This window comes from Lagenorhynchus albirostris, chromosome 4 (assembly GCF_949774975.1).
Source record: "Lagenorhynchus albirostris chromosome 4, mLagAlb1.1, whole genome shotgun sequence".
Taxonomy (NCBI): domain Eukaryota; kingdom Metazoa; phylum Chordata; class Mammalia; order Artiodactyla; family Delphinidae; genus Lagenorhynchus; species Lagenorhynchus albirostris.
The window spans coordinates 77,177,449-77,191,114 of NC_083098.1; the positions used below are offsets into that span (position 1 = coordinate 77,177,449).

The following is a 13,666-nucleotide window of genomic DNA, read 5'->3' on the forward strand; positions in this document are numbered from 1 at the left end:
TTTCAAAACATGTATTATTTATGTCTTCCTGTTTTTCTTCTTCTTTTTTTCAGTAGCCCCATCAATGCTAAGAAAGTAAATACTACCACGAGCAGTGACTCATACATGGGCCTGTGGAGAAACTACCTGCTTCTTTGCTGCAGTGCGGCGACTTCCACGGCATCTTCAACATCTGCGGGTTCCGTGAGGTGCTCTCCTCCTGAGACGCTGGCGTCCACCCCTGATAGTGGCTACAGCATTGATTCTAAAGTAAGTTTTCTGCACCTGCCACTGAATCCAAATGGAAGCATAAAAACAATGTTTTAAAATTTCTTCTTCAGGACAATAAAATAACTTGGTTGAAAAGTGCATTAGTTACTTGGACTAATACTGAAAATAGTTCAAGAAATCCTATTACTATTTTTATGGGTTCTTAGTTGGAATCAATAATGCGTAAAGTTTTTCTTTTAGAATTTCCCTGGATTATGTAGGGGTACAAATAACTTGATAAGAATAGTGACATAGTCTTCATGATATGACACAAAATATTATCAGGTAGTTGGAGGAAATTGACAAAACTTAACACCTGGGTGTCTAACTTTAACACTGATGACTCTTTTAGAGTAATTTTTTTACTCATTTTTACAGATCGAGAGAAATAGGCTGATGGATAAACAGCCTATTATATGATGATGAGTGTCTGTAAGGAATTAAGAGACCTGCAAACCCCACTTCCATTAACGAACTTGTAGCGAGCCATTGGATAAATCATTTAACTTTTTTAGATTATGTACACCACAAGTGAATTTTGAAACGACTTTCATTCTAAAATGTCACCTATCCATTGTCCTTGACCAAATACTGTTGAAATGTCAAATTATTTAGTTGGATGTACTATCATTAGTGGCTGTGATAAATATAATATTTTTTTTCCAGATTATTGGCATCCCATCCCCTTCATCTTTGTTTAAGCACATAGTTCCAATGATGCGCTCTGAGAGCATGGAAATCACAGAATCCCTTGTTCTAGGTCTTGGCAGGACCAACCCAGGAGCTTTTAGGTAATTATCTTTGCATGTTTTCTCTACGCCCTAAAATAGCAAATGTGGCTCCTTGGAGAGAAGGTGAGGTAGAGTACTTATTATCAGGATAGTTGCATATCAGTCCTGACTTTTACCAGCTAATTAGCCATTTAACAGGTTATTTACTTTATCTGAGCCTTTATTTCCTCATTTTGATTGAGTAAATAACACCATATTTTCTTCAAAAAATGGTTATGGAAATCAAATATATATTATACATAAATACGTTCTAGAAATTATAAAATGCCATGTAAAGTTGTAATATTTTCCTACCTGATTTATTTACACAGTGATTCTGTTAGTTTGTAATCTTGATCTGTTGCCTAAAACTGTAGTTTTTTTCCCCTTCTTGTTCAAGAGAATGACTATTCTTAAAAGAAGTATTTATGTACATATTTTATATTATTCTTGGTGTTTTTGATAGTCAAAAGCAAATTCTTCATTTTTGCCTGAGTTTCTGTTTTGTTATTGCCTGATGGATCCTGACTTTATTCTTTTGAGGTTGTCCTCCATTGATATGGGGTGACGTTTGATGTTTTGTCTCCAAGATAACATGTACAACAGAGAATAGGTTAATAAATTGTAATATGTCTGTAGGTGTGGGGATAGCATTCATTATAAATGAAGTGTTGGAAGATAATTTTATGACAAGTAAACACACGATCGTGCTAATAGAAAAAGTGAGATACAAAAATGATCTCAATTTCTTAAAAAACAAATCCCCATAAATAGAAACAATTCTGAGGCAGATACTTTAAATGTCTGCAGCAGTTTCTATAGATGATGAAATCGTGGATGGATTTTATTTTCTTCTTATTTTTTTGTATTTTCCCAATTTTCTACAACGAGTACATTTGCAATTTAAAATCAGAATATAAGCAAAACAACAAAAAGATTATTTTCATGAAGTTCATACCCTTTGACCCATTAATCTCCTTTGTAAGGATTAATCCTACGGAGATAATCAGAAATGAAATCAAAGATTAATGTACAAAGCTGTTCACTGGACAGTATTTATTTAAAAAGTTAGATAAAATTTAATGAAACAGTAATAACTGAAAATGGTTAGGAAAATTATCAGTACTAGAGCATTATGAATTAATTAATGGCATGTGAAAGTGGTTATTGCTAGTGTTAATTAAAGAAAAGGGGATACTATTTTATATATATGTTGGAGTTTCAACTATGTAAAATGTATGTGGGTTGAAAATGATTGAACAGATTGTAGTTATCTCTACAAATTAGAATAGGTGGCCTATACCATTTTTTCTGTTTTCCAAATGTTCTACAGAGTGCATGTTATTTCACAATCAAAACAAAACAAAACAGGGAATTCCCTGGGGGTCCAGTGGTTAGGACTCCACGCTTTCACTGCTTAGGGCCTGGGTTTGATCCCGGATCGGGGAGCTAAGATCCCACAAGTTGCGCGGTGTGGCCAAAACCAAACCAAAACCAACAAACAAAAATACAATAAAAACTGTGTTTAAAACAGTAGGATTAGGGTTAACATCATTATATTAATAGTTACATATTTCTACATGCCAGATTATATATTTAGCTATTAATTAAATGAATGTATATCATTTTTCTTCTAGGGAACTAATAGAGGAATTACATCCCATAATTAAAGAAGCACTTGAACGAAGGCCAGAGGTAAGCTGTGTAGTTTTCTAGCATTAAATATTTATTTGGCAAACGCTTAAAATTGGCTTCTCTATTCTATACAATATAACAAAAGTTAGAAGTTCAGAAGTAAATAAGTAAATAAGTCTAGTGCAGTTTTCAACATTTTAAAAATGTGTAGAACTCTTCCCCCCCACCACCACAGGAGGTCCTACTCAGAAACCCATTCTGTAATACAGATATGTAATTGCTCTACCTGAAGTTAGGATGGTCAGAGTCTGGATTGGAGCCCGCTAACCTTCTCTGTAAATGACCAGATAGTATTTCCATCTTTGCAGGCCATCCTGTCTCTGTTGCAGCTACTCAGTTTTGCTGCCTAGACAACTAAACAAGTGGGTGTTGCTCTGTAGTCCAATAAAACTCTGTTTATAGTTACTGGCAGCAGTGGGTCAGAGCTGGCCTGAGGGCTGTGTTTTGCCAAGCCCAGGTCTAGATCCCCAAATCTACACATCAGGTTCAGAGCAACTTTCAGAAGCCGCGTGTCTTTTGGGACAGATGATATGTAATCCATAATTATAACAATTATTCTGCACTCAAATAAAGTCATAGATAAAGGGTTACATGAGCTACAGAGAAGAAAGCCTCTGATTCTGCCTGTGGTGTAAGAGAATGCTTTATAGGTGAAGCATGACATTTGAGGTGAATTTTTGAAGCATAGTCCCCAGTGGACAAGCAAGGGAAAGACATTCTAGGTAGAGGAACGGCATTTGCAAACTTTATTTAAAAATTTTGGACATTGCAGATTTTTCTTTGTAATTATGTCATGGGGAAAGTGACTGAATGTTGGGCTGGAAAGCAAAAAAGGAACTACCTTATGAAAGGCTCTTGGTTTCAGCTTTCTCCAGTAGACCAGTGGCAGTGCCCCATATGGCAGTGGAATCTGAGAATTCGCTGGGAGAGCTTGCTAAAAATTATAGATTTCTGGGCCTATTCAATGAGAATCCCTGGAACAGAACTCAGAAATCTATTTTTTAAAGCACCTTATATGAGTCTGGTGTAGAACATTGAATGAGAGTCACTGCTATTAATGTTGGAGGTCCTCTGAGGAATTTTAGCAGGAGAGGGAGATGGTGACAATAGCTACTTTTTATAGGGACCTTAAAACAGCATCTGTAATTCTTTACTCCTCGTTTGTAATTCAGCCCTGTGGAGTAGTGATAGTATCTCCATTTTGTAATTGATTAATTTTTGTTTCAGATTGATCGTGTTGGTTACAGTGCAAAATGATTTATTAGAGCGAAGTGGAATTGAAAATAAAATTAAGTAGCAATATTTGTACTTACAAATTTCAGGGCAAAAAGTCATCTTAGCAGGTGAATAGATGTGCACAGTGATGTGCCTTGAATGTATGATATATTTTGAGAGCATTAGATTCACAATCTTTCTATGGACACAAAGTGAAAACAGGTCGACTAAAACTTTGCAAAAATCCTCAAAGATGGTTAAAAAACCATTTCATTCAACATGAATTGCAGCAAACTTCATAAGGGCTAAAAGAAACAGTAAATTTAATGAATTGGTTAGCCACAAATTGGCCTGCTTTTGGAAGGTAGAAAACTGGATTGTGGACATGAAAGTGAATGACTAATTTTTAATTGCTCTGTATTATGAAAATTATATCATAAATGACATAATGAGCTATAGAAGAAAGTGCTATAGGAGATGAATTATATCTTACCATTATATGAGTTTCTGTTAGAAGCAGAATCAAGTTAAGATGTTACAGCTATTACCCTAGGCGTTAGTACTTTGGCCCTACTAAGACAAACATATTAATTCGTGCCATGATGATCAAAGAAATTTGTTTTTGTTTGTATTTTTGTGTGTCAGAATTAATTGTTAAGTGAAAAACCATGGCATGAGCAAAATCTGTGGGCTCTCTCAGTCTCCTGTGTGATATTTTCCCTGCCCTTCTGTCATATTATTTGGGAGTATCTTAGGGATTCTTTACCATCCAAAGGGAACAGTTTACTAACTGTTTCAGTTCCTCTAAAGTTGTCAGATTAGCAAATCTGACCTAAAAGTAACTGTAAAGTGTAGAATTTTATTTTCTCCCCTTATAAGTGTTACTACTGTGTAAAATGTCATTTGATTTTATTTGGCTCGTTAATTTCAAACTATCCACACATACCTTTTTGATGCAATAGCCACCAGAGTGCCCAAAATCTACCTTGCACAAGCAAAATAATGAGCCCCCAAGCTCTAAGACATTCACATTATTCTTTCCAAGTTACACCAGCAACTTTTTTGTCAACTTCCTTGAAGGATTTTTAATTAACATCTTTGTTATCTTTGGAATAGAACATGAAACGACGCAGGCGTCGAGATATTTTACGAGTACAACTGGTACGAATATTTGAACTGCTGGCAGATGCCGGTGTCATTAGTCACAGGTTAGTATTGGATTTTGATTTTTAAAACTTTTTTAAAACTAGGGACCGTAATATTTTTTCTCTGAGGAAATACAGAAAAGCACCTTTGCAACAACAAAAAATCTGTACCACTATAAGCATTATTTACCAAAGATGCATCTGGTACATTAACCCATGGCTAAAAAATGTATTGAAGTTCTACCACTGGTACATACTGCTTCAGGCAAAAATTGGGTGTAATGTTCTCATGATTTTAATATTTTGGAGGATCTAGTAATCTAGGCAAGTGGACAGTAGCCTTTTTTTTTTCTTTTGGTGTCCGATCTAACTATGTCTTACCTTGTTCTTAAGATCTATTTCTTCTGGAGTTGTAAAAATCATATATTTAAAGGCTAAACATTTTAAGGTTTGCAAATTTATTTCAATCAACTATTAATCTATTGTGCTGAGAAAAATTATGAACTCCAAAACCATAATTCCTGTTTCCACCCTTTACAAATAAAAAACTTCAAACCTGAGCTTATTGTTGACACTAAGACCATCCCCTCGAGGAAAATTCCATCAGCTTTATGTTGAGAAATAACTATTTCCTTAGGAAGGTAATGGTGTTGCCTGACCATTGAAGGAGGGAAAAAAAAGGAATCTGACCATTTCCGAAAAGGATAACTGAAAAAAGATCCTGAAGAAAAAAGTAGTAATAATCAAACAACTGTTGTATTTATTGTTACTTTACCATTTGTCCTGATCATTTTTTCTCAGTGTGCCTAACACCTTTCATATTTAGCATTGAGTGCTTTTGACAAGTGCTTTCAAAATATAGCTTTAATCAAAGAGAATTTAAACCATTGATTTACTATGATAGTAAATGAAAAACAAATGAAAATAAGAAAAGAGAAACATCACTGTTTTTCTTTGTCCTCCACAAAAATAAAACAGTGGAAGTTAGCCAAAGTGAATTTGACACTGAACTTGATGTAAAAAATTATCCTAATACACATCTGAATCCTTTTTTCCTTGATTGCTTTTAATGTAATGTTAGTAACACAGTTGCATGTTTTGTTTTTGGATTTGTCTTTTTTTTTCCCCCCGCAAGAGAAGTCAATATAAAGTTATCCATTATGGACCATTATGGACTTTTTATATTCTTGCTTAAGGAAAAAAAGATGAATTTTGAATGGCAAGACAGCAGGGATCTTTAATTTGTTCACCCAATCGATCCTATGTGCCTGATTCATAGTAGGTACTCAGAGTTTATTCTGGGCCAGGTTATAGTCTACTAAATTGGTTTCCCAGCCACTAAGAAGTCATGACCCAGAGTTTAAACAACATCCGTTTAAGGAATAAAGGAAAATATTTCAGAGTGAATACATTCAACATATTTTTATTGTTGTAGACTGATAGTTTTAATATGCTCTAGTACCATTGTTGCTTCTTTCTCTTATTTTCATGGCTGTAGGATATTTATAAAAAACTATTCGCAGCTATGAAAAGCATATTTAAAGTCATACATTTTAGAGGTATTTTTCAAATATAACAAGGAGAAGTTAAGCAAATTACTAAAATGCTCTGAAGTAGCTACTGGTCACGTGCTTAATAACTGATGGAATAAGACTGGAATCCAGGACTTGTGACTCTAACCAAACGATCCCTTTGCAGCCAGTAGGCTTCAGGCCTGGGACCTTGGCCTCAAAGAGAATCTTACTGTAGAGATTCTTGGGGCAACTCCCAAAGTCTAAAGAGAAGATTTGAAAACCAGCTCTCTTACTTGAATTCTCTTAAATTTTTGTATCCCCAGTAATACCTATGCCAGAATCTTGCTGAGAATAAGTACCTAATGGATATTTGATTGATTACGCTAAAGGTATAATATGAAAATGCGGGGCAACTATGCAAACATATAGAATTAGTCTTTCCTCTCTCTACCTTCTAAACTGATCCTCCCTACCCCATGTGTCTCCGTATTTCTTTATTTTAAAAAGCAATGTATTTTGATGGAGAGAAAATAACATTTAGCACTCACAATAGGTGATTGAAGTTGGGTATGGAATTGAATAATGTAAATTACATTTGATTATGAAGCACCATGTATTTTTATATTTCAGTAAGCCAAAATCTTGTTCATTCAATTTTTTTAATAAGTTGCACAGTGCTACGACTATGCAAATTTTAATTTACATTATTCTGATTTTGATTATTAGGAATTTATTTTGACTTAAATTATAATTTAAAATCACATTTTCTTTACCATGTATTTCCTTTAATATTTTCAGTGCAAGCGGTGGCCTTGATAGTGAAACACATTTCCTCAACAACACTTTATTGGAATATGTAGATTTAACTAGACAACTCCTGGAAGCAGAAAATGAAAAAGACTCTGACACCCTGAAGGATATACGATGCCATTTTAGTGCCTTAGTGGCGAATATCATTCAGAATGTTCCAGGTACGATTTTTTAGCTCCTCAAACCACTAATGAATATTAAGAGACCATTGTATTATTTTCTCCCACTGAGGTTTTGTAATCTATGTTGACAAGCAACTTGTGAACATATGAAAAATATGTCAGGGTAACACGGATAGCAAGAATTTGTTTTACCTTTGAATTAGTATCAATGACTAGAAATCAGAAAGCAACCCAACATAGGTTTTCAACGACAGTCAAGACACTAACAAAAACTTGAAGAAATCAGTAGAATAAACTCTTTGGACAAACTTGTTCCAGACACAATGAGTGAAGAGCATAATGCTCCAAGTGGTATTTGAGAATAGAATTAACAAGATACATTTGACTAATGGGAGAAGGGTATAGGCACAGAAGTAGAGTATAATAAGGATACAGTGTGACTCATGATTCGTTTAACAGATGTGTGCCTATTATTGAACACATACTACGTGCCAGGTACTGGTTGAGGCAGCAGGAAGATTACTATATGCAATTGCATTTTAAAAAGTCATAAATACTTTACAAGTGTAAAAATGTGGTTATAGCTTTTGATATAAAATGTAAATACAAATGTTTCTTTTTCTTTCTATGAAAGAATTAAAGTTACTTTATTACCTTAAAAAGTATATGCAAATAGTTGACTTTTAAAGTAAGATAATGGTTGTATTTTATAGGCGGGTCCTGTAAGCACTTCTTTAGATACATTAATTTCAAGTGCAGAAAACCTGTTTTGAACTTTAGGGGCAAATGATGCTATATAGAGGAAAAGAGCCTTTCTTTCCTCTAAATTTTCTGATCTGAATTCAGCTCACTGATGTAAAGATGTAATTTAGTCCATTACTCAACACTTGTCTGCAACTTCCACGTTGGTTCATTATGGTACTATTGAGTTTCTTCTCAACAAGAACTGATGCAGAGAACTTGTAGAATAGATTTTGAAAGTGGAAAGAATCCTTGGAAATCATCTAAACCAGCAGCAAAGGGCAGCAGAATGGGTTTGGACTCCAGGCCTCACACTTTACTACAAGTAGATCAGCTCCCCTGTTGTCAGTTATGTATATCAAGATTCCATGTAATGACCCTTTTATAGCTGAAAAGAGCTTATATGGTCCAAAGCCCTCTCTTACCAATGAACCAAGATCCAGAAGTATGTTATGTTAATGTTTCGGCAAGGTTACCATGTAGCCAGCAACAGCCCACGGAGAAGCAGGGTCCCGACTCAGCTCTGTGCCAGCCTTCAGGCCGCATTGTGACTGCCGTGGAATTCTGCTTGCCAAGATGCCGTATTTCATATAACGCTGCATCTCACATAACACTGCGCTACATGATGACATGCACTGCAACTTTGTTCCTGTTATTTGCATATATATAAATAATTTCCGTTACTCTGGAGGTTTGCGGTAGGTTAAAATGAAAGCTTTTGCTTTCTTTTTTTATAATATATATTCAGTAACGGAGTTGACATGCGTATTAAGGAAAAAAGAAATGGAAATAATTTTTTCTACCTATTTTTTATTTACAGTACACCAGAGAAGAAGTATTTTTCCTCAACAGAGCCTTCGTCACAGTCTGTTTATGCTGTTCAGTCACTGGGCAGGTCCTTTTAGCATCATGTTTACGCCCTTGGACAGATACAGTGATAGAAATATGCAAATTAACAGACATCAGTACTGTGCACTAAAGGTATTTACCTAGAAATCTGATTTCTTTTTTCTTATGTTAAGAGTGGAGTTAAATTTTTTTGTCTCTCAGTGCCTGGTGTTATAAAACGGATAGGGATTTCTTCAGAGTACCTGAGAGAATATACATTTGCCTGCTGTATTCAAACATTTATACTGTAGGTTTATTTAAATGTACAAAATACAATGCAGAAAAGTTCCAGAATCTACCAAAATTGGGAGCCATTCTCTTAAAGAACTGAGGATTGCCTCAAAGGAATAACTATTTTTTTCCTACTTAAGTACTTACTCTTGGTCTTTTTTTTTTTTTTTCTCTTCTCCTCAAATACTGTTCAAACTCCATGTCTTATCTGGTATCACGATATTTTCATACTACTCATAGTAAATTTCTTCATTTCAAAAGTTACTATTTTGCTTTTCTTTATAAAGAAAAAAATTAACGATACTGTGGCTACATAAGCATGAGTAAAATATCCTGCCTCTTCTCATTAAGCAACCAACATTTAACCTCTTAAATGTTTTAAATGTAATTCTGATATTATTGTTTGAAGGCTATGTCTGCTGTACTATGTTGTGGCCCTGTTGCAGATAATGTAGGACTTTCATCAGATGGATATTTGTACAAATGGTTGGATAACATTTTGGACTCTCTGGACAAAAAGGTACTTATGACAGTTCCCTTAAAATTCTATAATCAATTGTCATTGCAGTATTTAGAGTTATCGTATGGCCCACTGAACATATCTTTTTAACATAAGCTAGGTTAGAATTACAGGCAAAAAAATATATTATGTAAAATTAAATAGGATACCATAAACTACGAGATTTGTAATTCTTATTTAGTACTCATTTGAATAATTTTAATTTCCCTTTTATATTATAGGATTAATACAGTAGTGTGTGTATATATATATCACAATAGAGTTCTGAGTCAATAAAAGAATATTAATTGTGGAATACATTGAGCTCCATGGAAAAATACGTTGTTTGCTATGTTTAGTTGAATTTTTTTTGACCACTCTCCAATTAATCATTCTTTCTTGACTTCCTTACTCTCATTCTGTACACACACAGACTTCACAGTTTAAAATAGGACTTAACATTTTTTCCCCTCAGAATAATTTTTCTACTGGGTTATCAAAAACAAGAATAAAGCTTGATAAAAATAAACTGGAGAGGTTAATAAATCACTTTCCTGAAAGCACTTAATCACTGTTCATATTCATCAACCACCTCCAGGGCTCTGCTGGAGAAGAGAATTGTACTTCTAAGAGTCTTATATAAAAAGCAGGAGACCAAGCATAATTTTTCCACGTTGGTTTTTCTGCTGGCTGAATAAAATGAGAAAGAGTTGAACAAAAGGAGGCTTGAGTTTCGTGATTCAATACAGTGAATATATGCACTATATTATTTTAATTAAAATATAGAGGAGTAGACGAATAATATATCCCTTTCTCTGTTCTGGGCAATTTTGTGACCTTTACTTAGGTTCATCAGTTGGGCTGTGAAGCAGTTACATTACTGCTGGAGCTGAACCCGGATCAGAGCAACCTGATGTACTGGGCTGTGGATCGCTGTTACACTGGTTCCAAGAGAGTGGCAGCTGGCTGCTTTAAAGCCATAGCTAATGTATTCCAGAACAGGTACTCTAGATACTACTGTCTTTCATATTTTATTTAGCTTTCCTTAAAAAAGAAAACCTGTCCTTTTGAACTCAGAAATAATAATGAACCAGTACTTTCTTTCCTTAAGTGCTAACAAAATTTAACCAAATACGGATAATGATCCCCATGCATCTGTTGTACCTAATTGCCTTAAAAACAGAAACAAAAACACGCAGTCATCTCATAGGCTTAGCAGCTGCATGCCTGTAGCCTTCCCTTTATATCATGTTTATTAACTGGTGTGAAAGCCTCTAAACGTTATTTTACCTAACGTGTACAATGTGTCCCTAGGGATTATCAGTGTGACACGGTGATGCTCCTCAATCTGATACTGTTTAAAGCCGCTGATTCTTCTCGAAGTATCTATGAAGTTGCTATGCAACTTTTACAGGTTTGTAAACAAACGTTAATTAAAATATATTTTTGCTCGGGATTTAATGAAGCATAATAATCTGTTCTTGCCTTGAAAGTATGCTAACATTCAGCTCTATTTTTAATAGTGGGGTATGGTGTTAATTCCTGATTACCATTAGAAATAGAAGAGTAAAATAATATGGGTCATTTAAGTCTATAAATCATGCACACTACTCAGAAGTGTCCTGTAGGGGATTATGTATGATACCCTTCCCCTTCCCGCAGCCCCCCTTCCGCTCACCTGTGTGTGCCTCTGTGTGTGTGTGTCTGTGTCTGTGTCTGTGTGTGTGTGTGTCTGTGTCTGTGTGTGTGTGAGTACTTATAAAAACTGAGTGGTTAAGGCCTATGTGTGCATTTAACTATTTCTGTTCAGCAGATAAGAATAATGCGAATCAAATTTTTTTTTGAAAATCAAGTGAAAAGTAATTAGCTCTTTTATGATAACCTTTTATAATATTTCTTTATTAGACTGAGGAAAATAACCTAGAAAGTTAACTTATCAAGTGTGGATATATGATTATATCCATTGATAATGGGGTGTGGTTCTTCACTCTTAACCAAGGGTTAAGAATGGGATTCAAGGAGATGCACATTTTTCCAAAGGGTTTGAAGTGGTATTGAGGCTGGTAGGGACCATCTTAGGAATTATACCCTAATGTTTTTATTAATTAAGAAGAAAGTTGAGTAGTGTAGCTCTTTGTATAGTGTAATGTCAAAAGAATTTTTAGCTTACATTCCATATTTAATCTGTTATTAAACAAGATAGGTTTGAAGAATTTTTTTTCAAGTATACATGTTTTTATACAGTCATAGTTTTGAATTGGAAAAGTGGTAAACCTTCTTTAAGTAATTGTATATTAAGTTGCTGAAGTTATTTTCAAACTATGCTACTGGCATTCAACAAAGGGAATGTAAAGGCTTGTAAAGAGTTACAGATCTTTTGCAAACATTTCTTGGAATTAGAAATTAGCACCTGAAGAACTTTACAACATATATAACTATATAACTTTTAAACTGGAATATTTCTTGGGAGAAGATTTTATATTTTTCATTATAGCTGAAATTTAGAGGACCCATAAAATCTTAAATTAATGGAGTGTACATTCTTGTAGATCCTGGAACCGAAGATGTTTCGCTATGCTCACAAATTGGAGGTTCAGAGAACAGACGGAGTTCTCAGCCAGCTGTCTCCTCTGCCGCATCTGTATTCCGTTTCATATTATCAGCTGTCCGAAGAATTAGCAAGGGCATATCCTGAGCTAACTCTCGCCATATTCTCAGGTATGATCATTGAACTGGTTAATAGTTTTTCTTTAGCAACCATTTTGAGAAAAACTACTTTTAGGAAATGTAAATATATGAAATTTGAGGTTGAATCAAAACCAAACATGTCTTTATATAAGGTAATTTTTTTTCTTTCGTATGAACTCTTAACACTTACCTACCATGATATTGAGATTGCTTATTAAAAATCTCTGCAGGGATTCTAACTTTGGCCTCCGTTCTCCACCTCAACCCAGCTTTAAAAACAAAAAGGTAGAAGGGGGCTTCACAGGCAATTGAAAAGTATTTCTTTAGTAGACATAGAACTTCCTGAATCTTCTGGTATGCAGTTTATCTTGTGTATTGGTCTGTGTTTAATAATAAAAATAGACAGGGATAGAGATACAAGTTTCTTTCTATAAGTAAAAGCTCTAGTCTTAGGGAAAGGTCCTGCACTGCCTTAAGCAAAACTATTGCTAGGAACCCACATTGCATTCTGATCCAGTTTCCTTTCCTTGTGGGCCAACAGATATTCTTGGCAGGAGTTTTGAAAACATCAGGGCTGTGTCAGGCAAGATGTCCTGTATATCTGGGCCTCCCAGGATTTAGATTTAAGATAATTTGGGGGTTCATCCAGCTTAACCTCTGGCCAGTGAGCACACTATTGCAGATGCCCCCATAGTGCTTTATCCTTTAACTGAAAAGTTTTAATTATAATATTTACAAAAGACACTCAGCTAGTTTTTCTGCTCTTCATCTGCAACAAGATCTTGTTCTAATCCAAGTACTAGAAATGCACCAAAATTGGCGTGCAGGGAATAACAGGGTTCTTAAGTGGATCCTTTCCTTCATTTGGGCTCAAGGCATAGAAGCCTTGGCCTTCTTTGCACATCTTTCCACAGTACCTATTTTAGTGGTGGAGATAGTTTGATTCCCATCCCTAACTGACCTGAGTGGGGAAAAAACAACTTCAGTTCTCCTAACATTCAGTTTTTAAAGCAGCTCACGTGTTTGGTTTGCACTGATAAATGGCAGCAGTCAAGCCCCTTCCTTTTTCCCGGCTCCCACAGTCCTGATAGCCCTTTCA

General features: G+C 35.0%; 1 protein-coding gene across 1 annotated transcript in view; it reads left to right on the forward strand.

Annotated features, from left to right (window-relative positions):
• Positions 1-13,666, forward strand: part of FRYL (FRY like transcription coactivator) — a 249,383-nt gene that overhangs the window by 170,666 nt on the left and 65,051 nt on the right. Inside the window, exons 25-34 of the mRNA XM_060148216.1 lie at positions 54-249; positions 916-1,040; positions 2,657-2,714; positions 5,046-5,137; positions 7,387-7,559; positions 9,082-9,242; positions 9,790-9,900; positions 10,727-10,881; positions 11,194-11,293; positions 12,429-12,597. Coding sequence (XP_060004199.1) covers positions 54-249; positions 916-1,040; positions 2,657-2,714; positions 5,046-5,137; positions 7,387-7,559; positions 9,082-9,242; positions 9,790-9,900; positions 10,727-10,881; positions 11,194-11,293; positions 12,429-12,597 — 1,340 coding nt within the window. The remainder of the gene's footprint in view (positions 1-53; positions 250-915; positions 1,041-2,656; positions 2,715-5,045; positions 5,138-7,386; positions 7,560-9,081; positions 9,243-9,789; positions 9,901-10,726; positions 10,882-11,193; positions 11,294-12,428; positions 12,598-13,666) is intronic.